This window comes from Amyelois transitella, chromosome Z (assembly GCF_032362555.1).
Source record: "Amyelois transitella isolate CPQ chromosome Z, ilAmyTran1.1, whole genome shotgun sequence".
Lineage (NCBI taxonomy): Eukaryota > Metazoa > Arthropoda > Insecta > Lepidoptera > Pyralidae > Amyelois > Amyelois transitella.
Genome location: NC_083535.1, coordinates 10,000,001 through 10,024,152, shown reverse-complemented (window position 1 = coordinate 10,024,152; position 24,152 = coordinate 10,000,001). Strand labels below are relative to the sequence as shown.

The 24,152-nt window shown below is 38.2% G+C and overlaps 1 protein-coding gene and 1 long non-coding RNA gene across 9 annotated transcripts in view; one reads left to right on the top strand and one right to left on the bottom strand.

Annotated features, from left to right (window-relative positions):
* The window catches only part of LOC132903951 (uncharacterized), a 107,280-nt gene that overhangs the window by 3,232 nt on the left and 79,896 nt on the right, over window positions 1-24,152 (bottom strand). The window lies entirely within an intron of this gene.
* LOC106133798 (titin) overlaps window positions 1-24,152 on the top strand; it is a 114,326-nt gene that overhangs the window by 11,746 nt on the left and 78,428 nt on the right. For all 8 annotated transcript variants that reach the window (XM_060953659.1, XM_060953663.1, XM_060953662.1 and 5 more), the window contains exons 2-21: window positions 351-2,010; window positions 2,319-2,548; window positions 2,679-4,043; window positions 4,143-5,999; window positions 6,082-6,225; window positions 6,323-6,724; window positions 6,829-7,227; window positions 7,471-7,866; window positions 8,084-8,884; window positions 9,247-9,498; window positions 9,591-12,094; window positions 12,552-12,746; window positions 13,633-15,040; window positions 15,125-15,412; window positions 15,488-15,719; window positions 16,274-16,445; window positions 16,788-16,974; window positions 17,351-17,681; window positions 18,030-19,356; window positions 19,693-19,822. In XM_060953659.1, the coding sequence (XP_060809642.1) occupies window positions 351-2,010; window positions 2,319-2,548; window positions 2,679-4,043; window positions 4,143-5,999; window positions 6,082-6,225; window positions 6,323-6,724; window positions 6,829-7,227; window positions 7,471-7,866; window positions 8,084-8,884; window positions 9,247-9,498; window positions 9,591-12,094; window positions 12,552-12,746; window positions 13,633-15,040; window positions 15,125-15,412; window positions 15,488-15,719; window positions 16,274-16,445; window positions 16,788-16,974; window positions 17,351-17,681; window positions 18,030-19,356; window positions 19,693-19,822 (14,280 nt within the window). The remainder of the gene's footprint in view (window positions 1-350; window positions 2,011-2,318; window positions 2,549-2,678; window positions 4,044-4,142; window positions 6,000-6,081; window positions 6,226-6,322; window positions 6,725-6,828; window positions 7,228-7,470; window positions 7,867-8,083; window positions 8,885-9,246; window positions 9,499-9,590; window positions 12,095-12,551; window positions 12,747-13,632; window positions 15,041-15,124; window positions 15,413-15,487; window positions 15,720-16,273; window positions 16,446-16,787; window positions 16,975-17,350; window positions 17,682-18,029; window positions 19,357-19,692; window positions 19,823-24,152) is intronic.

The window sequence follows — 24,152 nt, the reverse complement described above, 5'->3', positions numbered from 1 at the left end:
CCATACTAACATTGTAAATAATCTTGTAACAAATAAATTTAAGTAGCTCCAGTGGTTATTAAATTAATTTGTTATTATTTAACCGATGTTGATGATATTTTATAATCAAACCGTCAGGTGTAACATAGGCTACTTTTTAAAGCTAGTTAAAAATATAGCCCATACTATCACACATAAGCTTGGCATCTGTTCTTATTTAAAATACTAGACAATCATGGCTCCGTCCGCCCAAAATTTATCAATTTCCATTCATATGGTATTTTCCAGAAATCCTCTTGACATGTCAACTCTTAAATATAGTAAAACAAAGATTGAATAAAATGTAAACGAATTATTTATTATTGTTACAGTGGAGAGCTCGGCTGGTGATCGTTTGCCTATCACCCTGGGGAGGCCCGGTGACCCGTCACCGCCGATCTTTGAACAAATATTCAAAAATGCGAGGTTCGCACAAGGTGGCAATGCTAAATTCGAAGGAAAACTGAGAGGAAACCCAACACCCGTAGTATCATGGACAAGAAAGAAGGCACCGTTGGTAGAATGCAATAAGTACAGTATGAGTTATAATGAACAAACAGGTGACGTGTCGTTGTTGATCAAACAGATAGGACCTGGTGATGAGGGTGAATATACATGTACAGCCCGCAATCAGTATGGGGAAGCTATTTGCTCAGTTTATATACAACCTGAGGGCGTCCCCGTACCGGCACACCAGGCATCACAGCAACAAAGCTACCGACACGTTAGCGAAAGTGTGGAACATAAATCCTACGGTACACAGGGGTATAGTACAGAACAGTCCCGACAAACACAGAAAGTTGCCTACACAAATGGAAATGATTACTCTTCCACAGAAGATTTCAAAGTAGATACTTTTGAATACAGACTCCTGCGAGAAGTTTCATTCAGAGAATCTATCACAAAGAGGTATTTTGGTGAGACTGATATTCAAGTGAGCACAGAAATCGACAGGTCTCTGGGTGCTGTAGCTCCACCAAAGATTGCACAGAAACCTCGAAACTCCAAACTTCAGGAGGGTGCTGATGCACAGTTCCAAGTGCAGCTGTCGGGCAACCCCAGACCGCGGGTGACATGGTTTAAAAATGGGCAGAGAATAGTTAATTCGAATAAACACGAAATCGTTACGACTCACAATCAAACGACACTTAGGGTAAGAAACACACAAAAGTCTGATTCCGGTCATTATACATTGTTAGCTGAAAACCCTAATGGATGCATTGTTACTTCTGCTTACCTCGCTGTAGAATCACCACAAGAAACATATGTTCAAGATAAATCACAGTATATCATTGATTCACAACAAACAGGAATAGAAGAAAGAGTCGAAATTACTGAAAAAGCTCTCGCTCCACAATTTGTAAGAGTCTGCCAAGATCGCGATGTCACGGAGGGCAAAATGACGCGATTCGATTGCCGCGTCACTGGCAGACCTTACCCAGAAGTCACGTGGTTCATTAACGATAGACAAATACGAGACGATTATAATCATAAGATATTAGTAAACGAGTCAGGTAATCATGCACTTATGATTACAAACGTCGAACTTAGAGATAGTGGTGTGGTTACGTGTGTTGCCCGCAATAAGACTGGAGAAACTTCGTTCCAGTGTAGACTGAATGTTATTGAAAAGGAACAAGTTGTAGCGCCCAAGTTCATAGAACGTTTCAGTACAATCAGCGTTCGTGAAGGGGAACCGGTGTCGCTGAATGCGCGAGCAGTGGGTACACCGACACCACGCATCACATGGCAGAAGGACGGCGTACAAGTTATACCCAATCCCGAGTTACGAATCAATACCGATGGTGGGGCCTCGACGTTGGATATTTCGCGTGCCAAGGCGTCGGATGCGGCATGGTATCAGTGCACCGCTCAAAACGTCGCAGGTTCCACCGCTACTCGGGCTAGGCTCTATGTAGAAGTACCAAAAGAGCCTCCGCCCGAGCAAAAGCGTCTGCACTTACCCCGGCCTACGAAGATCATTGAACCTGAGTAAGTAAAATGTATAATTTTCTTATGAATTCCAAAAAACGGTTACACAATTTTATTAAACACGATTTGTACACCTTTTTTATTTAACACGATGACACATTTTTATACCTACTGGTATAAAAATAGAAATAAAAGTTATCATATCATGGAATTCTGTTTCGGTTGCACTCCCTAAGAGTCCAACCTGGATCTGCTAGTGGGGAGAATTAGGTAAATAAAGTGACCACCACTAGAACCTCTTGTTAACAAAATTGTCAGGTTTCGAAAACACGCAGTCTACTTCAGTATAAGATTTACTTTCATTTTAGGATTGCACCTGGTCCAGAAGTTATATATTTAAGGCATGTGGAAAGAGCAAGACCTTACGTTCCTCCAGGAGAGGAAGACCGCGTCTATCCTCCGCCACAGTTTATCGTGCCACTTAAAAGTATAACACAAATGGAGGGTGGCAAAATACACTTTGAGACGAGGATAGAGCCGGTCGGCGATCCAACGATGAAGATAGAGTGGTTAAGGAATGGTCAAAGTATCGAAGCAAGTAAGTATAATTTTTATTTACTTCAACTGTGTAAATTTATGTTAAGTAAACATTTATGTTACTGTACGATAGCTAAATAACTGCTAAGAATGCAATACAATAATGTTATTTATCTCTATACTTTCCGCAGGTTCAAGGTTTACTTCAGTATTCCGTTTTGGTTATATTTCTCTTGATATGCTCAGTCTAAATATTCAAGATAGTGGAGAATATACATGTAGAGCTGTTAGTGCAACAGGAGTTGCTGAGACTAAAGCTGTATTACAAGTAACTCCGAGAGCTACAATCGAGAGAACTAGTCAACATCCAGAAAGTTTGCAATACATTCAGCAGTTAGAAGATTATTCTAGATATCAACACCAAGAATCACTCGAAGAGCAATCTTCACAGAGGCCTCAATTTATTAGGCCGTTACAAGACTTAGGTGAGCTACAAGAAGGAAGAAATGCCCATTTTGAGGCTCAATTGACTCCGGTCAGTGATCCTACTATGAGAGTGGAATGGTATAAAGATGGCAGACCAATTACAGCCAGCTCGCGAATCACGTCAATCTTCAACTTCGGTTACGTCTCCCTTAACATCTTGCACCTACGGGCTGAAGATGCAGGTTCGTACACAGTGAGGGCTGTTAATAAATTAGGTGAAGCTATCAGTACCGCTTCCATCAAAGTAGCTGCTAGAAGTACTGTGACTGCTGATCTAGGTATTCCAGAACAGCGGCGATACATTGAGAAGACTGAGCAACTAGAAGCTTATCAACAGCAACAACACCAAAAATATTATCAAGAAGTTCCTGAAAGTACACAGAGACCAGAATTTAAAACTCCGATAAGGGATCAAATTAATATTAAGGAAGGAGGTTTCGCTCACTTTGAGGCTCGTTTGGAGCCAGTAGGAGATTCAACATTAAGAGTAGAATGGTTAAAGGATGGACGTCCTGTTGAAGCTAGTTCGAGAATAACTACGTTCTTTAATTTCGGTTATGTCGCATTGACTATCAAATCAGTGACCATTCATGACGCAGGTCACTATACTTGCAGAGCATATAATGCACTTGGGCAAGCAACGACTAGTGCAAATCTTTCAATTGTTACTAAGAAAGATATTATTGCTGAGTCACAACACCCTGGTGGGTTGGAAAAAATTCAACACCTTGAAGATTCCAGCAGATATATAAGAAGAGCTGAGGAAGATATCAAAGTGACCCAGAAGCCTCGGTTTTTGGGACCTTTGAAAGGCACAAACAAAATTGTTGAAGGACAAAGTGCTCATTTTGAAGCAAGAGTAGAGCCACAGAGTGATTTAACAATGTCAATTGAATGGTACTTCAATGGAAAAGTAATTAAGACTGCTAATCGTATACAGACATACCACGATTTTGGTTATGTCGCCTTAGATATTTCGAGCGTACGATCAGAAGATACTGGTGTTTACACAGTAGTAGCTCGTAACGCCGCTGGTGAAGCTCAACTTAGTGCATCCATGACGGTGGAAAGTAAGTAATTACTAATATAATTAATTGTAATTAATATTATAATTTTTACTGATTTCGTAACACAAAAAAATCTTGACAATTATTTGTTAATTGTTACAGCACGTTCGAGTATCGACACTTCAAGTATTCATCGTGGTTTATATGAAAAAACAAGGCAAATGGAAGAATCTAAATTTGTGGAACCTATGTATCAGATCGAAGAGATCTCGAAATCTAAACCAATTTTTGTACAACCCTTATCAGATCCTAAACCCGTATCTGAAGGAAAAAACATTCATCTTGAATGTAGGCTTGAACCTATGGGTGACCCAACTATGAGAGTTGAATGGTTCCACAATGGCAGAGCAATTACAGTAGGCTCCAGATTTAAAACTTACTATGACTTTGGTTTTGTAGCATTGGACATTATTCATGCTACATCTTCTGATACTGGAGAATATACTGTAAGAGCAGTAAACCATCTAGGTTCAGCGCACACATCAGCAATGGTACGCGTTATTGAACGTTCCGACATTCTAACTGAAACGCAAAATGAGCAAGCGGTTGAGCAAATACAGATGCTCGAAGACGCTGCACGAAGAAATAGACAAGTACAAGAGGACATCACAGTTCAACAAGCACCGCAGTTCTCCAGAGCATTACATAACATCGAGACAGTTGAGGGAACTAATGTACACTTAGAATGCAGATTACAACCAGTTGGAGACCCAACCATGAGAGTTGACTGGTTCTGTAATGGTAGACCCATTAAAACAGGTCACAGATTCAGACCTGCTTATGAATTTGACTATGTGGCACTAGATTTATTAAGTGTTTATCCTGAGGATTCGGGAGTATACACATGTCAGGCTACTAATCAGCTTGGAGAAGCAGTGACATCTTGTGCTCTTCGTGTTATTGCAAAGAAGGATTTAATTCTTGACTCGCAACATCCATCTGGACTTGAGAGGATTCAATACTTAGAAGATGCTTCGCGTTATAAAAAGTCCGAAGTAATTGATGAATCTATCAATATTAAACCTCATTTTATCACTAAACCTAAATCAATTGATAATGTTATCGAAGGTAATCATGTTCATTTTGAATGCAAACTTGAACCAGTTACAGATTCCAACCTAAAAGTTGAGTGGTTCAAGAACGGGCAACCAGTCACCATCGGTCACAGATTCCGACCTATACATGATTTTGGATACGTGGCTCTAGATATTATAGACTTGATTGCCGAAGATTCAGGGATCTATACATGCCGAGCTGTAAATTTAGTAGGTACAGACGAAGTAAGCTGCAAATTGAATTGTAGAAGTACAGCTGATATTGTAAGAGCAACTCAAAACGAAGCTGGATTAGAACAAATCCATCATCTGGAAGACAGATCTAAATACCAGAGAACTGATGTCATTGACGAAGTCACGACACAAGCACCAATATTTACTACTTCTTTGAAAAACATTGAAATCAAGGAAGGTCAAAGAGCTCATTTTGAATGTAGACTTATACCAGTATCTGACCCAACGATGAAGGTGGAGTGGTATCACAACAATAAACCTCTTAAGAGTGGATCCAGGTTTACAGAAACAAACAACTTTGGATTTGTTGCCTTAGATATTATGTCATGCTTACCTGAAGATTCTGGTACATATACATGCAGGGCTATTAATGCTCTCGGTGAAGCTGTTACTTCTGGTATAGCAATCGTACATTCCAAGAAATCTATTTACTTAGAGTCGCAACATGAAGGTGCTCTGACAAGGCTGAATCAACTAGAAGATACTTCTAGATATCAAAGACACAGTGCACAGGATGAAATGATAAGTCAAGCACCTGTGTTTACAATGCCAATGAAAGATATAAGAGTAGCTGAAAATCAAGCTGCACACTTTGAAGCAAGACTTATTCCTGTAGGAGATTCAAAACTCCGAGTAGAATGGCTACGCAACGGCGTACCAATTGAAGCATGTAAGTAAACTTAACTTTAATATTTTAGAGTACGGGCAGCTATAGTGCTTAATTTTATACGTTGCTTTTTTTATATTTTTAGCAAACCGGCTTACTACAATGCACGACTTTGGATATGTAGCTCTCAACATGAAATATGTTAATCCTGAAGATTCTGGTACTTATACTTGTCGGGCAATTAACGAACTAGGAGAAGCTGTCACCTCATCCACGCTTTTTGTTCAATGTAAGTATAATGAAAATAAAAATGATTATTCAAACTTTCAGATTATTATACTTGTTTTGCATTCAGATTTTATTTATCACATGTTTTTCCGTTATAGCCAAAGCATCCTTGCAATTAGAATCACAACATGAAAGTGCATTGGAAAAGATTCAGCAACTGGAAGATTCGTCACGTTATCAGCGCAGAGAAGACATTGATGTTGCAGTTAATCAAGCTCCTCGCTTTGTCACTCAACTAAATGGGCCATCAAAGCTTGTAGAGGGCCAAAGCGCACACTATGAATGTCGCATCGAACCTTATCCAGACCCGAACATGCGTGTTGAGTGGTATTTTAATGGAAAAGTACTGCAAAGTGGACACCGCTACCGAACAGCATATGACTTTGGATTTGCTGCTCTTGATATCCTTACAGTTTATGGAGAAGATTCTGGTGAATACACTTGCAAGGTCATTAACAATTTGGGACAGGCTATTTCGTCCATAAAATTGAATGTACAATGTGAGTATAGCGACAAGTAAAATAAATAGTTCTCATTTGAAAAGTTCCTAAAACATAACACTTTAATTGTAATTGCATTTATGGCATTTTACTTTGAATTTCAGCCAAGGAATCGATTATAAGGGACACTCAACACGAAAGCGCGTTAGAAAAAATTCAGTATCTCGAAGATGACAGCAGATACAGAAAAGTTGTACGTGATGAAAGTTTTGTTGCTGAAAAACCACAATTTGGAAAGCCTCTCAAAAACGCAGAAGTAGCTGAAGGAAAACCAGTACATCTTGAGGCTACTCTTACACCAGTCAATGATCCAACAATGCGTGTTGAGTGGTACTGCAATGGACGTCCAATACAACAAGGCCACCGCTTCAAGACCACTTACGACTTTGGCTATGTGGCGCTCGACATTCTATATGCTTATGCTGAAGACACTGGCACCTACATGTGCAAAGCAACTAATGCCGTAGGTGAAGCTGTAACCACAAGTTCAGTGAAAGTAAATGGTACGTATAGTGAAAATACTGATAAATATATAATGGGTATACAATAATTATACAATGGGTCTTGAGTCTCATTAGGTGATTGGGGGCCAAGTGAGAAGTTAGTCTTCTCCCTTGGCCCCAAATCACCTAATGAACAATGTATAAATCTACAAAGATGATATAGATAAAAATTTTACTTAAAGTTTGGCGTCGTTGCGGTAAATATAATAAACACGTGGCCGAATATAATGTGTATTGTTTCAGCTAAATCTGGGCTTTATCTTGACACTCTGGATGAACAAAGATTAAGAAAGATTCAAGAGCTAGAGCGGTATGAGAGACCAACAGCTGTTGAAGAAGAAAAACCAGGGCAGAGGCCAGTGTTCCTCACTGCATTAACCAGTTTAGAAAACTTAAAGGAGGGTGACCATGCCCACTTTGAGTGTAGAGTTGAACCGATTAACGATCCCGATTTGAAGATCGAATGGTTCCTCAATGGTCAAAAACTTAAAACAGGCCATAGATACAGAACCACTCATGATTTTGGTTATGTTGCTTTGGATATTCTGTACTCTTATTCTGAAGACTCGGGAACATATATGTGTAAAGCTACAAACAAACTTGGAGAAGCTGTTAATACATGCACGTTGAAGGTTGCAGGTAATGTACAATCTATTTAGGGTTAAATATTAGAAATGATTTTAAAGACCATTTTTTATGATCCTGTGCTAGATCGCACAAGGCCATATAGGCCAATATGTCTTAATTTCTTAGGTTTCTAGTTAGCTCTAACGAAACTCTTAAAGCGAAAAATGTCCAACCTAGAAAACGAATTTAATTAAGGATTTTTTCTCAAATTTATTTGCTTTATATACAGGGCATAGAAGTATCATCTTCGACACTCAACATCCGAATGGCTTGGAAAAAATAAGACAGTTAGAAGCACAAGGTCACCATACTAGATTAGAAGTTGAAGAACCTAAGATTAGTCCGCCTAGATTTGTTACTGAGTTGAGAGGAACAACTCATGTATTCGAAGGCAAAACAGCACATTTCGAATGTCAAGTTGAGCCTGTACAAGATCCTAATCTACGTATAGAATTTTATCATAATGGCAAAGCCCTGCAATCTGCGTCACGGTTCCATATCACTTTTGATTTTGGTTATGTGTCATTGGATATTCAACACTGTGTACCTGAAGATGCCGGCGAATACTCAGTTAAGGCTATTAACGCTCTTGGACAGTGCACTTCAGCAATATCTATGACTGTAACCGCAAAAGGTAGTATTATATCGGAATCACAACGTCCTGAAGGTCTAGAGAAAATACGAGAGCTAGAATCAGCGGAACCATTTAAACGCCCCGAAATACCTGAACCAGTTACAAGGCAGAGGCCTGTCTTCACGCAGCCTCTTCAAAACATCGACAACATTCAAGAAGGACAGACTGCACACTTTGACTGTAGACTTATCCCTGTTGGTGATCCCACACTCAAAGTAGAATGGTTCCGAAATGAAAAACTTATTGAAGATAGTTCTAGAATAACCAAAACACACGACTTTGGTTATGTATCTATGACCATAACCCATGTGCGTGATGAAGATGAAGGTGTTTACATGTGCAGAGCATCCAATCTACTAGGAGAGGCCGTCACAACCGCCGCTATGAGAATAAAAAGTAAGTGATACTTTTCTACATACATACATATAGCCACGTCTATATTCCATGCGGGCTAGACAGAGCCAAAAGTCTTGAAAAGACTGAAAGGCCACGTTCAGCTGTATGGCTTTATAATGAAATTGAGATTTCAATAGTGACAGGTTGCTAGCCCATCGCCTGCAAGACCAATCACAAGTTTATTAACCCATCCCTTAGTCGTATTTTACGATATCCATGGGAAAGATATAGTGGATCTATTCTAAAGTGCCGGAAACCATAGGGTTCTACTCTTGCATGTGGGAACATTTCGTGTTCTATTTATTATATTGTAATAGTAGTACATAAAATAACATAAGCTATATATACCTTTCGTTCAACAGCTAAAGCGGCTATTCAATTGGATACCCAACACCCAGAGGGCATGAGAAAGATTCAACAGCTGGAGGAACCCCAACCTAAGAGGCGCGAGGAGCCTGACCGCGAATTTGAAAAACCTATTTTTACACAAGTGCTTACAGGACCATCTGAACTTTGGGAAGGACAGCATGCACATTATGAAGCTCGCGTTGTTCCCGTAGGTGACCCAAGCTTGCGTTTCGAATGGTATATAAATGGCGTAGAACTTAAGATGGGTAAGTATTTGTACAACATCTGCACAATCTTACAAGAATATTTAATAAATAATGAACATAATTTATAAAATCTTCGACTTAATTTTTTGCAGGGTCTAGATTCCGTACAACGCATGACTTTGGATTTGTCACATTAGATATTAATTCGGTGGTCGCTCAAGATGCTGGACTATATATGTGTAAAGCCATTAATAGAGCAGGCAGTACAGTATCTTCAACCTCTCTTAAAGTCAAAACCAAATCAACTATTGTTGACCAAGCAATGAGACCCGAATCTTGGGAACAAATTCAACTTAAAGAAGCGGCGATGAATAAAGTTCCAGAGATGTTTGTAGACAGCGGCGTTCAACAAGCTCCAATCTTTACAACACACCTCAAGAGCTATGATAAATTGGTTGAAGGACAACATGTATATCTGGAAGCCCAGGTTGAACCACGTACCGATCCTAATTTAAAAATCGAGTGGTTCAAAAATGGAGTATCTTTAACTACTGGGTCACGCTTAAAGAGTTCGTTTGATTTTGGCCTTGTGACTCTTTCAATTAATGGTTTGAGAATTGATGATTCCGGTATTTATACTTGCAAAGCTACAAATCTTGCGGGAGAAGCTGTTTCCACGGCTTCAATTAAGATTGAAGATCGTCATTGGCTTTTAGGAGAGTCTCTTCATCCAGAGTCATTAGATAGAATAGGCGCTTTGGAACAGCCTAAAGCTCTCAAACCAGAGTCTCCTGAGCCAGTTTACGAGACGCCAGTATTTATTTCACACTTAAATAATATATTATGCAAAGAAGGCGACAATATTCACTTCGAATGTAATGTAGAACCATCGAGAGATCCTACACTTAAAATCGAATGGTTCTTTAATAATAAACCATTACCCTCTGGTACAAGGTACAAGAGTACCCATGATTTCAGTTACGTCTCATTGGATATTACACATACTTACGAAGAGGATTCCGGTATCTATACTTGTAAGGCTACAAACAGCAAAGGTTCTGCCACAACTTCAGGCTCTCTTAGGTGTACTGGTGATAAACACATTTATTTGGATACCCAGCATCCACAAGGTAAAGCTGGTCTAGATGCTGTTGAACAAGCAGAAGAAGCTAGATTATCTAAAGGTAGGAGACCCTCGGTACCTGATGCTGAATATCCTAAACCAGAGTGGGTTGTACCAATTGCTGCCGAGCACCAGTTGATTGAAGGACAAGCACTTCATTTAGAAGGGCAAGTTGAACCTAAAAATGACCCAAATCTAAAGATAGAATGGTATTTCAATGGAAAGGCACTAGAACAAGGTTCTAGATTTAAATTGACAAGCGACTTTGGTTTTGTTACTCTTGATTTGATAGACGTTTATGAACGAGATAGTGGCATCTATACATGTAAGGCATACAATAAGCGAGGCGAAGCGTTTACTTCATCTACAATATATTGCAGTAGTAAAGAAAATCTTATTGAAAGGACTCAACATCCAAAGGGAACAGAAGGCTTAGAGAAAATTCAGAACCTCGAAGATTCTCTGCGTAGAGAGCCAGGTCAAAAAGCTGATGACGATACTGGTAGGCCACCTGAATTTACAACTGTGTTCCAGGACATAATTGATATAAGTGAAGGCCAAATAGCTCATTATGAAGCTTCATTAATACCAACAGGAGACCAAAGTATGACCATTGAATGGTTCTATAATGGAAAGACTATAGAAGCTAGTCATAGGATTAGAACCGTATATGCATTTGGCATGGTAGTCCTGGAAATTCTTGGAACTAAAACTACTGACTCTGGTACTTACTCTTGCCGAGCTACCAATCGTTGGGGTCAGGCTGAAATAAGCGTTAAACTTGAGTGTGTCGATAAAAGTAAAGGACAGAAGCCAAGGTTCACTACTCACATTCAGAGTATTGATGGACTTAAGGATGGTCAGTCAGCTCACTTTGAATGTACAGTTGTTCCTGTAGATGATCCAGATATGAAGATAGAATGGTATCATAATGGTCAACCATTACGTCACTCGAACAGGATTAAAACAGTTTCTGATTTCGGTTTTGTAGTTCTCGACATAGCATATACTCAGAATCATGACACAGGAGAATACGTTTGTCGAGCTTACAATAAATATGGAGAAGATTTTACTAAAGCAACTATCAACTGTTACGGCAGGAGTGGAGTTTACTATGATAGCTTACAGCCTGACTCATTGACCAAGATCAGGGAGTTGGAAAGTCTGCAAGGGGTACAGCAACAAACTCAATCTACTGCTTCAGCAGAACCACCGAAATTCTTGACACAAATACAAGACGTTACAAAATTAGTCGAAGGTCAAAGTGCTCACTTTGAAGCCCGATTGGTACCCGTAGATGATCCAGATCTAAAAGTTGAATGGTTCTATAATGGCAAGAAACTGCCACACGGTCACAGATACAGAACTTTCCATGACTTCGGAATTGTTATTTTGGATATTCTATATTGTTATGAAGAAAATTCAGGTGAATATGAATGTGTCGCAACCAACAAATTGGGTCGTGATTCAACAAAGGCTACCCTGAAATGCACGTCGAAGGAAAATTTGATCTTGGACTCGCAACTGCCGCGGGTACGATCTTTTAAATTATATAATATCATACAATATCCCTGCATATTTTTCTTTTGCTTCATCCACATTCATAATTCTTTTAAAGCAAGCTTGTCGGTTTCTAGATAGCCCATTGCCTTTATAAGCATTTGCATTGATTGAATTTAACAATATGCACGGAAAGTAAAGCAGCAGCAGGACAAACTAATTGCATATAGCATGGAAGTAATAGTAATAATCGCATTTCCAATAGCCTAATTCTTCTTGCACTTCAAATTTTGAAGGTCAGCAATCATTAACGTAACCTGTGTTTTGAAGACAGCGGCTCGAAATATACCGTGTTCTGTTTTAGTATCACGAGCGTAGATTTTTCGGTCAGGAGATTCGTATTCCTAATCATAATTTAACAGTATTTGGCCTGTCCGCAGACAAACTAATACAATTCGTATTGATAATTCGTAAACTATCAAACTTTTAGGGCATGGAAGGTGGATTAGAAAAACTTCAAACATTGGAAGATTCAATGGTACGAAGGAAGGATACTACCGTGGAGGAAGAAAGAGGAAAAGCTCCAGTCTTCACTGTTCCGTTATCTAATATTGAAAATCTTAGAGAAGGAGAAAATGCTCATTTTGAAGCTCGTCTGACACCAACTGATGATCCAAACCTGAAAGTAAGTCATACAATGTATATATTTTACATCTTTACCCCTTACGGGGTATCGCAAAGATTGAAATGCCTAAATGGTGTTATATTCAAATAGCTTGCTAGCCCATCGACTAAAATGAAATTCTAAATTTACGAGGGTTTACCGGTTTTTGTTTTTCATCGGGAAAACAACTTTTTTACACCTGCATGCTTCATGCAAGATTATTTGTATTTGACTCATGCCAATGTTTAAATTTCGCGGTCTGTCACATGTCGATTTTCCTCAATCAGCTTACGCACAGCATTAAAGTTTCTTGGGTGACTGCAGTTTTTGGACGAGCTTGACACGTACGTTTTTGTGTTAAACCACTTCTAAAGTCACAATAAATCATCGCTCTTGAATTTTCTCGAGTCGATTCTATTTTCTCAACGACTAAACAAGTTGACAAGACCTCGTAAAAAGACCGCAAATATTTTATTAAATAAATAAATGGCATTTGTATTCAAAACCAAGGAGTTTCAATTAAAAGGATTTTAATATGACAGAAACAGTGGAAATATTCCATTCTTAAAACTTTCAGTGCAGCCCTCGTATTATTAGCCTTTCTCTTAGTCGCCTTTTACAAAATTGCCTTTTAAAGAGACGGAGTAGTCCTATTCTAAAAGTGCCCGGAACCACACGGCACTTATACTATTTATATTCTTTAAGTAACGCTTTTTTTGGGATTGAACGTACTTATATATCTTTCCTTCCCTTTTAGTACCCGTCTTGAAATTCTATACGTTCCATTTCAAGAAGAGCGGTTATAAGATACAGAAATAGACAAACTAAGTAATTTGACATTATTTAATTTAAAATTAGTTGCTTATTATTTAATAATATTAATAAGTATAATAATTCTGTTTTCAAGGTGGAGTGGTATTGGAATGGTAAATCTCTAAAAGCTGGGTCACGATTCAGAACATTCTGTGACTTTGGGTTTGTCATTCTTGAAATATCTCCGACTTACCCTGAAGATTCAGGTGAATATCTTTGCAGAGCTTACAATAACTATGGAGAAGCTGTAACGACAGCAACGATGAAAGTTCAAGGGAAACGTAATATCATTCTGGAATCTCAGCTTCCTAAGGGAATGGAGGGGACTATTGATAAGATTGCAGCCCTAGAAGGTTATACTGGCGCCGTCGATTCCCTCACCCCAGAAGCCGAGACGGGAAATCCACCTGAGTTCACAACCACACCCTCTGATCTTATACTATCAGAAAACTCTTCAGCTCATTTCGAGTGCAGGCTGGTGCCAGTCAATGACTCAAGTATGAGAGTGGAATGGTTCCACAATGGGAAGCCTTTATTAACGGGATCAAGAGTAAAGACTATTAATGACTTCGGATTTGTTATATTAGAGATTGGAGGTGTCTATCAACGTGACGCTGGCCTTTATACTTGCAAAGCTACTAACCGTCACGGTGAAGCTACTGTGTCTTGCAAATTACAAGTCAAAGGTAGACAAGGTATAATTCTTGAACCACAGTTACCTTCACATTTTAAGTCTGGAACCGAAAGTATTCAAAAGTTGGAAGAAACCCTTCATAAACGAGAAGAAATCACAATCGAGGACGAAAAGCCTAATCCACCCAAATTCACAGTTGAAATTAAAGATAATTTAGATGTTCCAGAAGGTGGACCAATACATTTCGACTGTCGCGTTGAGCCCGTCGGAGATCCTACAATGAGAATTGATTGGTTCCATAATGGTCGACCATTTGCTACGGGATCCCGAGTGCACATGCTCAATGACTTTGGTTTTATTGCTTTGGATATTGACTACATCTATGCTCGTGATGCGGGCGAATATACTTGCCGAGCTACAAATAGATGGGGTTCTGCAACTACAACAGCCAAAATTACATGTAGCTCAAAACGTGACATTGTTTTGGAGTCACAGTTGCCACAGGGAATGAGCGGAGAAAAGATTAAAGAACTTGAAAGAGGACGCATTAGTGATGCTCCCAAAGAAGAACCTGTTGTCAGTTCTCCGCCTAAGTTTATAACACAAATTCAGTCGCACACTGTGGAAGAATCCGAAGGTGTTCGTTTTGAGTGCCGCGTAGAACCGAAGGAAGATCCTAAACTCCGAATTGAATGGTACCGTAATGGAAAGCTTTTACCGTCAGGGCATAGATATCGTACTGTCTATGACATGGGCTTCGTTTCACTCGACATTTTATACGTATATGCAGAAGATTCCGGCGAATATGTATGCCGAGCTGTAAATGACTTCGGGGAAGATTTCACTAAAGGAACTGTTTCATGCAAACGTAAGTAAATTCTACTATATTCTCTTATGACTGAATATGACTTTTTTATTTTAAATATTTTACAATTCATTGTATATTTTACAGAACTACCTGATATTATTTTGCAAAACCAAGTGCCACGTGGTATGAAAAGATCTGAAGCTCTTACGCAAATGGAAGCTACCATTAAAAAATATACTTCAGAAATATTCCTTACTGAAGATGACCTCTACGACGCTGATAAGAAGCAACCACCTCGATTCGTCACTCAAATTCAAAGTCAGACAACTCTAGTTGAAATGGAATCTACAAAATTCGAATGTCAACTCGCACCTGTAGGAGATCCCAACATGAAAGTTGAATGGTTTTTCAATGGAAAACCATTACTGCATAGTAAGTGACATTGTTTTATGCTAATTATGTATGATGGTTGAACGACCAATATACGAGTATAATTTTTTTTTGTAGAAAATCGTTTTACCCCAATCTACGATTTCGGCTACGTGGCTATGAACTTTGGTTGGGTTTATCCAGAGGACAGCGGTGAATATGTATGCCGTGCCACAAACTTGTACGGAATGGATGAAACTCGAGCAGTTATAAAGACCGCTGGGAAGCCAGGAATTGTCTATGATTCACAACTACCCAAGCATATGAAGAGTATTGAAAAAATCAGAGAGATGGAAGCTTCTTGGCAAATGTAAGAACTTTATTCAAATAACTACTACTCCTACTCATTCTTACATCACTGGAGAGGATCCCGCGGTGCACCTTATGAACATGATTTAGTGATGGGTGGGTCGGGATTTTACATGAAGCAACTTCCATCTGATTTCCGCAACTTTTGCAGGAGGAACCTAACTCGTATTGAATCATGGTCGCACATTCAGTACAAAAATTGTTTGTTTGTTTGTGAACTCTTTATAGCACAAAAAAATTAATAAAAAAAAAACATAATAAAATACTGCTATTGGACTAAAAAAATACGTTCAATAACTAATTTATCCCATTTGGAATTTCTTACATTCCACATCCGTAATAAAAGGAAATGTCTCAAAACATAAAACAGTGCATATTAAAAACAAACAAATCAAACAAAAAGCATAATTGGTTTATTTAGAAGCAAGAAAGATGTTAAGTTTTATTTCACAAAAGCCAGCGTGCGAAGCAGAGTCGGATTGCTAATGTCTTTATTATTCAATATAAAGTACAGGACGAGAATTATATTGTTTTTAATAAATAAATAACTTACAGAGCCCCAGAACAGGCGGTGGAAGCTGAGAAGGCTCGATCAGCTCCTGTCTTTGTAAGCAGACCTGACCCAGTTACTGTTGAAGAAGGTGAATGGGCTCGTTTTTGCTGTCGTGTGACTGGACATCCAAAGCCGCGTGTAATGTGGCTTATCAACGGAAACACCATTGTTAACGTAAGTAGCTTAATAACTAAGACCATTGCGCAATAATAATTTATTACAACAATTCAGTTCAAAATTTTCACCATGATGCATTTAGTCAGAAACATTAATTGCCGAGTGGTCCCCAACACTTAGGAAATGGGACCACTCCATATATTTCCCATGGATGTCGTAAAAAGCGCATAAAGAAATAGGCACATACATCTAATGCAGGCTTTGTCATGATTTAATATGGGCTAGGTTCCCCTGCAAAGGTAGTAACCGGTCAAAAAGTGTAACTTCAGCGTTCTTGCAAAAATTTTACTGATCTTACTAAGGAAAATAAAATGAAAATATTTGACCTTTTGTTCTTAGGGTTCCAGATACAAACTGACCTATGACGGCATGTACCACTTTGATATACCAAAAACTAGGCAATATGACACTGGTAAAATAGAAGTTATCGCCAGAAGCTCAGTGGGTGAAGCTTTAGCAACAACAGAGCTAAAAGTCATCCCAAGGCACGATGATTATAGAGGAGTATTGAAAAACGCACCAAGACGTAAGTATTTTAACATAAACAACAAAGACAATTATAACAACATTACAACATGCTTCATGCACAACCGCCGTAAGCAAAACCTGCATCTTACTCGACTACCCAGTCGAACTCCTCAAATTCTTCTTTCCATGGGGAATCGCTTTCAACTCTGCTATTTAACACACAACGCATATTCACTCCAACACCAACAGAACGCTTAAGCATAAATAATACCCTTCGCACTCCTACATCCTTTCTCTCTCCCTAAAAAAGAAGTACGCAGCTAAATCACCTGCTTCTACCGGCTTAACATCGGCATCTTGCAAAGGTATGTCATGATATTCTATTAACAAAATTATGAATATCCTATCTAAAGTGTTTCGTTGGTTCTGTACAGCTTGGTATGATGAAACGACACAGTATCAGCGTTCGGGAACTGAACTAGAAAAAACATTTGAAGAAAGGCAAACATTACAAAGGCAAGGCGTTATTGATCACAGACCTGAGTTGAAACCCAAAATAATTAAAGAACCAGAAACAGAATGGCAACAGACCGTGAAGAAGAAGAAAAGCGAAGAATATTACAATAAACTTCAAGAGCTTGAAAATGAGCAAGTAGTGAAAGAGAGCAGACTAAGAGAATCAACACATCAGTATGCTATTCCAGGAGAAAAGATTGCAAGCAGTTCCTTGGCTAAAGGCATGGCCCAAAAATACGAGACTAACTTGTAAGTATATCTTTAACAATCGATCACGTATGTATATATGTATCGATCACAATGTAATTATTATATGCTGCCTATTATTTATCAAATCAAATTTAAATCATTTTTATTTCCTGTGAAATATACACATTATTCTAGACTCATTTACCTGATTTATCATTCCTGGAACATGGTTATAGACGACCCAAGCTTCTCCCTTGATTGGATCAACTACAACAAAACGATAGGATAGGATGTACTATAACGACATTGTAGGATGAACAAAATGGACACATTTAAAATAATGATTACAAGCGAATCGTAAAGAATAGAGGCCAAAATGATAATTTAATATTTTTTTGTTATTTTCAGGGAACAAACCGACGAAGTGATTGAACAACAAGTGCACAAGAAAGTTGTTCAAAAACCTAGAATTCCAGACCCCTTAGAATCTACAGTCCATGGCAAAGAAGTGCATGTTGCAAAACAAAAGCAAGTTCAAAAGGAAGTTGTTGGCGATACTGAAATTACACGAAAAATAACTTCTACAGAGACAACGGAAGTCGAACACAAAGCACAGACACAAGAAAGAGTAGTAGAAGGACCTGTGAAACCATCCAATCCACCAGTTTTCACTAAAAAGATGCAACCTTGTCGTGTGTTTGAACATGAGCAAGCAAGATTCGAAGTGGAATTTGATGGAGATCCATTGCCTACAATTAAATGGTATCGTGAAAATTTCCCAATTAAGAACTCGGCAGACTTCCAAATCCATACATTCAGCACGAAATCTATCCTTATCATAAGACAAGTGTTCATCGAGGACTCGGCAGTATTTTCTGCGGTCGCAGAAAATAGAGGCGGTACAGCTAAATGTAGCGCCAATTTGGTCGTAGAAGAACGCCGGCGTCAAGGAAGAGGTGGTGTCATACCTCCTAGCTTTACCCTTACAGCGCAAAATGTCAATGTGACCGCTGGACAACTTGTGAGATTCGACACAAAAGTTACAGGCACTAAACCAATCGACGTGTACTGGCTGAAAAATGGAAAGAAAGTACAACCAGACATCAGAAATAAGATTTTAGAAGAAGATGGAACATACACTCTCCTCATTTTGGAAGCTTATCCACAAGATTCTGGAAAATATGAATGTGTAGCAATCAACAGTGCCGGTGAAGCAAGATGTGACGCCGAGTGTTTAGTTAATGCTCCGGCAACTAAAGAAAAGCCGAAACCGCAATCTAAAGCAGCTAATGCGCCTCCTGAAATAATAGAGCCCCTCAAAGATAAAGTAGTAACTGAGGGACAAGCTATAGAATTCAGTTGCAAAATTGTAGGTAAACCTACTCCTACCATTCAGTGGCATAAGGGTGACAAATTGATTAAACCATCAAAATACTTCCAAATGTCTAGAGCAGCTGATGAATACACTTTACGCATATCGGAGGCCTTCCCCGAAGACGAAGGCGACTACAAATGTGTTGCTTATAATTCTGCCGGACGAGTCACTGTCGCTGCGAAATTGCGAGTCAATCAGCCAGATCAAGGAGATAACTTACCAACTCTCACACCCCTTCGAGATGTTGTCGTTTACGAAGGACAACCAGCCCAATTCAAGACAAATATAACCAGTAAAACCAAGCCAAATATCCAATGGCTTCGTGAAGGCGCTCTCATTCCCGAGACTCCAGATTTCCAGGTAATTTTCCATAATGTAATTAAGTTATTAAATATAAATACTTCAGGAAAGATTTCCACCTTGCATAGTCGGAAGCTACCTGCATCCAGCGTTTTCCTACATTTGGAATTAAATCTTCGGCAGGGGAACAGGTGGTGATTGTGATCATTATGATACATCATGTTGTTTTATCAATTTCTACCTTAGTAATTACTTTTTTTTACAAAAAAACAAATAAACTGTGACCAAAAAAATTAAAAAACCATAGATTTAATATCTTCTTAAGTAAAATTTATTCCGCGGGCAACTGAGTTGCTTCCTTTGAAATTAATAATGAGTTATGTTTTTTAATTACAGATGATCCATGAGGGTAATAATGCAGTACTTCTGATCGGTAACACCTATGAGGAGGACACCGGCATCTTCACATGTCGTGCTACTACCGCTGCCGGCCAAGCCGAGACCTCGGCAAAACTAGTCGTCAAAAGTAAGACATAGATACAGGCAGCGAGCTCGCGTCGCGCACTTTTAATCCATTAATGTAGTGTTTCTTTGTTTCATCTCTATACCACTTTGAGATCGGGTGAAAACTACTATAAAAATTCAAAAGTTGACATGCGAATACAGTATTTTAAGATGGCTTCGTAAAATCGTAGCGGTTACCGCAAAGACTTTTGTCCGCTTCATAGACACACCCCGTGATTGCAAGTCGTGATGATATGGCACACAGACGCCGTGTATTACCACAAACATAATCATGAACGACTCGCCCCATTTCGTAACGCGAAAGCTATAGGACCGCGCCTCCACGCGCGCGAACATTCAACAACGCTACGCGCACATCCTAACATAACTTACAAGTGGAATCGACTGTAAATTTAACTCCGTAGTATATTTTGGGCGAATTTCCGCATCTAACAATGCTGTACATTGAGCTTTTTGTGTAAATAGTCCTAGTCGTACATCGAGACATGTGGCACCTGGAGATCATCGACCGGCGCGCCTGGAGCTACCTTAATCTGGACCGAGGATACACGTAACATGTGATTAACACGACCACGAGGAATTCAACGACTGTTTTGTTTTGCTTTACCGCTACGATGTTTACTAAATAATGTATTTATTATGGATCATTTTATTTAGAAAATTTGCATACAAACAAGACGCGTCTTTTGGCAAATCGTCAAAATGTATTTTTCACCCAATACTCTTTCAATAGTAATTTTAAGCCTGCGCTAAAATTTAATGATTTATTTGGCCTATTAACCTTAAGAATTTGAATCACTAAGCTTTTTGTGTTGAGATCTGACCTGTAAACTTATGCAACTGATCTCACTTACGTCAATGTAAAACATTTTAGCGAAGTTTATCAGGTGGTCATAATTTTGGGACTTGCGTTCGCTTTTGTGGTCTAAGTTATGAAATATGCCGTTTTGCTACCATGTGTAAATACAAATTTAATGGACCACATAAGCCCGTTACAAAAAAACAGTCCCTGCTTTAGCTTTATCCTTAAGCATGATAATTGTTTGTATTATCCAATTGAGATTTTGAGTTTATTGTTAAGACCCGTCACACCTAACAAATAGTGCACGTAGGTTGCGGTGTTCTCGTCGCCGTCTCTCGTTTTCACCTAACAGCTACGACTAACTTTGACTACGCGTCTTTCTCATATGATGTAACGTTTCGGAGATGTCGTATATTGGGTGCCCGGGCTCTGGGTGGGTCGTTCTCGCAAAGTTAATCGTGGTTGTACCGCGTGGTGTCTCTCGTTCCGCTGTCAACTCTTTTGTGACAAAGAAACATTCAGTTAAGGCGTCAACAAGCCTCCACACTTGAAGTACGCACGCAATTCTTGCCTTGCCAGTTTCTATGTTTTGGTAAACACTGCCTATTTGATGACCTAATTGTTTTCTGCAAGTACAAATCCGAATTGAATGAGATTTTTAGTTTAACGGACAGTGATCTTTAACTTAGTTTTTTTTTTGTTTTAAGTGCACGATATTGTTAAATTAAATTGTGTTGTATGTTTCACCTAATTGTAATAAGTTATTAGCCGTGGCAATATTTTATCACTTAATATTTTTCAGTGCCTATCCATATAATTTAATATATTTATGATTTTGTATGTTACCTTTATGTGTAAAATGTTTAATAAATGCTATAAATTATTGATATATTCGCATTATTCAACATATTTTCAAAAGGAAAATATATCGTCCCAACTGGTGATATCAAATTTTAGGTTCAGTGAAAGGTTCATAAAACCAAATACGACATTAGACTGGACATCATTTACACACATTCAACACAACGCACTGACATTGAGCGATTGCTATCCATCAAATTTTGGATGAATCTGTAAGGGGATACTGGACGGGTCAAGTATGTTTCGATTCGTTTACTAGTCGATTGGATGCCGAATACTTTTCGAATTATAGTAATAAAGCTTTATCCTATTGATGGATAGTGAAGCCGCTTGGTAAATAAATTGCTTTAATTCATTGACTGGCGCACCTCTACAAACTTCTAGTCTATTCATTCCATAAGAAGTTGACTTGTGATTTTCTTATCACATTTCCTTGCTACTGTTGTCACTAAACAGTTGATTAGCTTTGATTCTAATATGTTTTAATTAATCCAGTGAATGGATACTAAACTTACGAAATTTTTTATTTATATAAGTAATTCATTTAAATGGACTATTTTAAAATTTTTGTATTTAAAAGAAAAAAGTAACTGCTATTTGCTGTCAAATATCTTCATCAAAGAAATGTGTAATATGAGTAGAATAAAGGATAGGCACACATACTGTGTTGTACACAGACACACATATTACTAGTGGTAACTATTACCTACAATGCTATGTACTATTGAGCATCGCAAAACAGTACGAGCCAGGCTGTTATTTACCAGTTTTAATTCTTTAAAACGTCGACACGTCTCTCATTAAACGTATGGATACCAAGACTATGTTCACATTAAAAAAGAAAAATATAAATAATAAAAAATACACGTGGTCAATGCAGCATTTTAAGGAAACGCTTCTTAAATTTATTTATTACTAGCTTATCTGCAGCTGCGCCCGCGTGAATTAAGCGCTATCCACAAAATGCGACGAATATAAATATAACGCCATCTAACATCATCATCAAAAAAGCGACGATATTAGCACCACCTACAAACACCAACGAATTAAACGCCACCTACCAAAAGCGGTGAATTGAGCGTCACCAACAAAAGAATACGTGTTTTTCCCAAATTTCACAGGAACTATAGTTTATACCGGGATGAATAATCGCATTTATAATATTACTCGTAGTTTTAATGGGATAACCTGTTCTGGATTTGATATCTTAATAATGTACTGTCCATTTATAATTTAATCATGTTGTTATCGTATCCATATTACAAGCAAAACTCGTTAAAAGTCTTAAATTTTATTAATCAGTTGATTGCTGACAAATATTAGATATAATCAAACACTGTTTGGAATCTTTGCCATATGATAAATAAAATAATAAAAAGCAACATTGAAGAATGTCGGAGACGCAATCAAGAACGAAACACATCTACAGTAAGTAAAATTCAAGGTAAGTTATTCTATAAACATTTACAGCCAAACCTTACACGATTGACAAAGTAACGTGGTTCCCACAAGTTAAACCTTATTAAGTTGTAATATCAATAGCATATTAAGGTGAAGTCGTTTCATGGTTTCAAGTTAGTCTTGTCAAAGAAGATGCATAGATGGATGCACAAATCCTTCTATTGTGAACACTGTCTACTCTTACAAATAAAGGTTAGGGTTAACTGAGTGAAACACGTAAAGATGAGAGGGCAAATATGCAACATTTTCGCGAAGATGTGGTCTATAATTAACCGCTGATATCACATCGTGATATTGCTTCAATACTATTTCTATTTTTATTAATTAAAGCCAACATGAAAATATCAACCAAATTACAACTAGAGAGTTATTGCCTTGCCAACATTCACACTGACATAAATACAAAACATAGTACCGACTTGAACAAATGAGAGTGTGGACCTACCTTCGTATTTGTTCGGCCAATTAAAACGTATGCAATAACCTAAGCAGAGGCCTAAAGTAGCTTCTTCTTGTTGAAAATACTAATTGAGGTATTCAAATATTTATCGGGAAGAAAATTACATATTTCAGAGGTTTGCATAGTAAAAGATTATGAATATGGGGTGCTATGAGTAGTATTTTTTTGTGATATCATGGTAGAATGGAATGATTCAATTATTTCTTCTTTACTTTTATACGATTAAGACAGTCAAAAATATAAATAGAAACAAAGAAATTTCACAAGGATTATCATAATCGTTGTTTTCGCGCTCTTTGGGGAGGATCCTACAATGACGAACTAAAAGAGTTAAATTCAGGTTACAACAGTAGGGCGACAGCCGTATAGCTTGTGGCGACCCATTGAACAGAAGAAACTGACCAAGTTTTTACGTAGCACATTACTATCCAGTCCAGTAGTCAGAAAGTACTGCTTTCCTGACTATAATTTTCTCAATATTAAAACTTATATATGTGATTTAGAAAAGTTCTTGCTCACGAATCGTTAACTTAGGAAACGTTATCAATAGCATAATCAATATAATTACGTTAAAAAACCATAAAATTATAGCAAGTTTTACAATAATAACTCCTAATTGAAGCAGCGTGTATACGAAGCGGCGCTAGGCGGGACGATGAGGCCGCGTAAAATAATGTAAACATTTAAAGGTGTATTTTGAGAATTCTTACAAACATATTTGTGAGTTTGAACCCAAAGTTTACATTC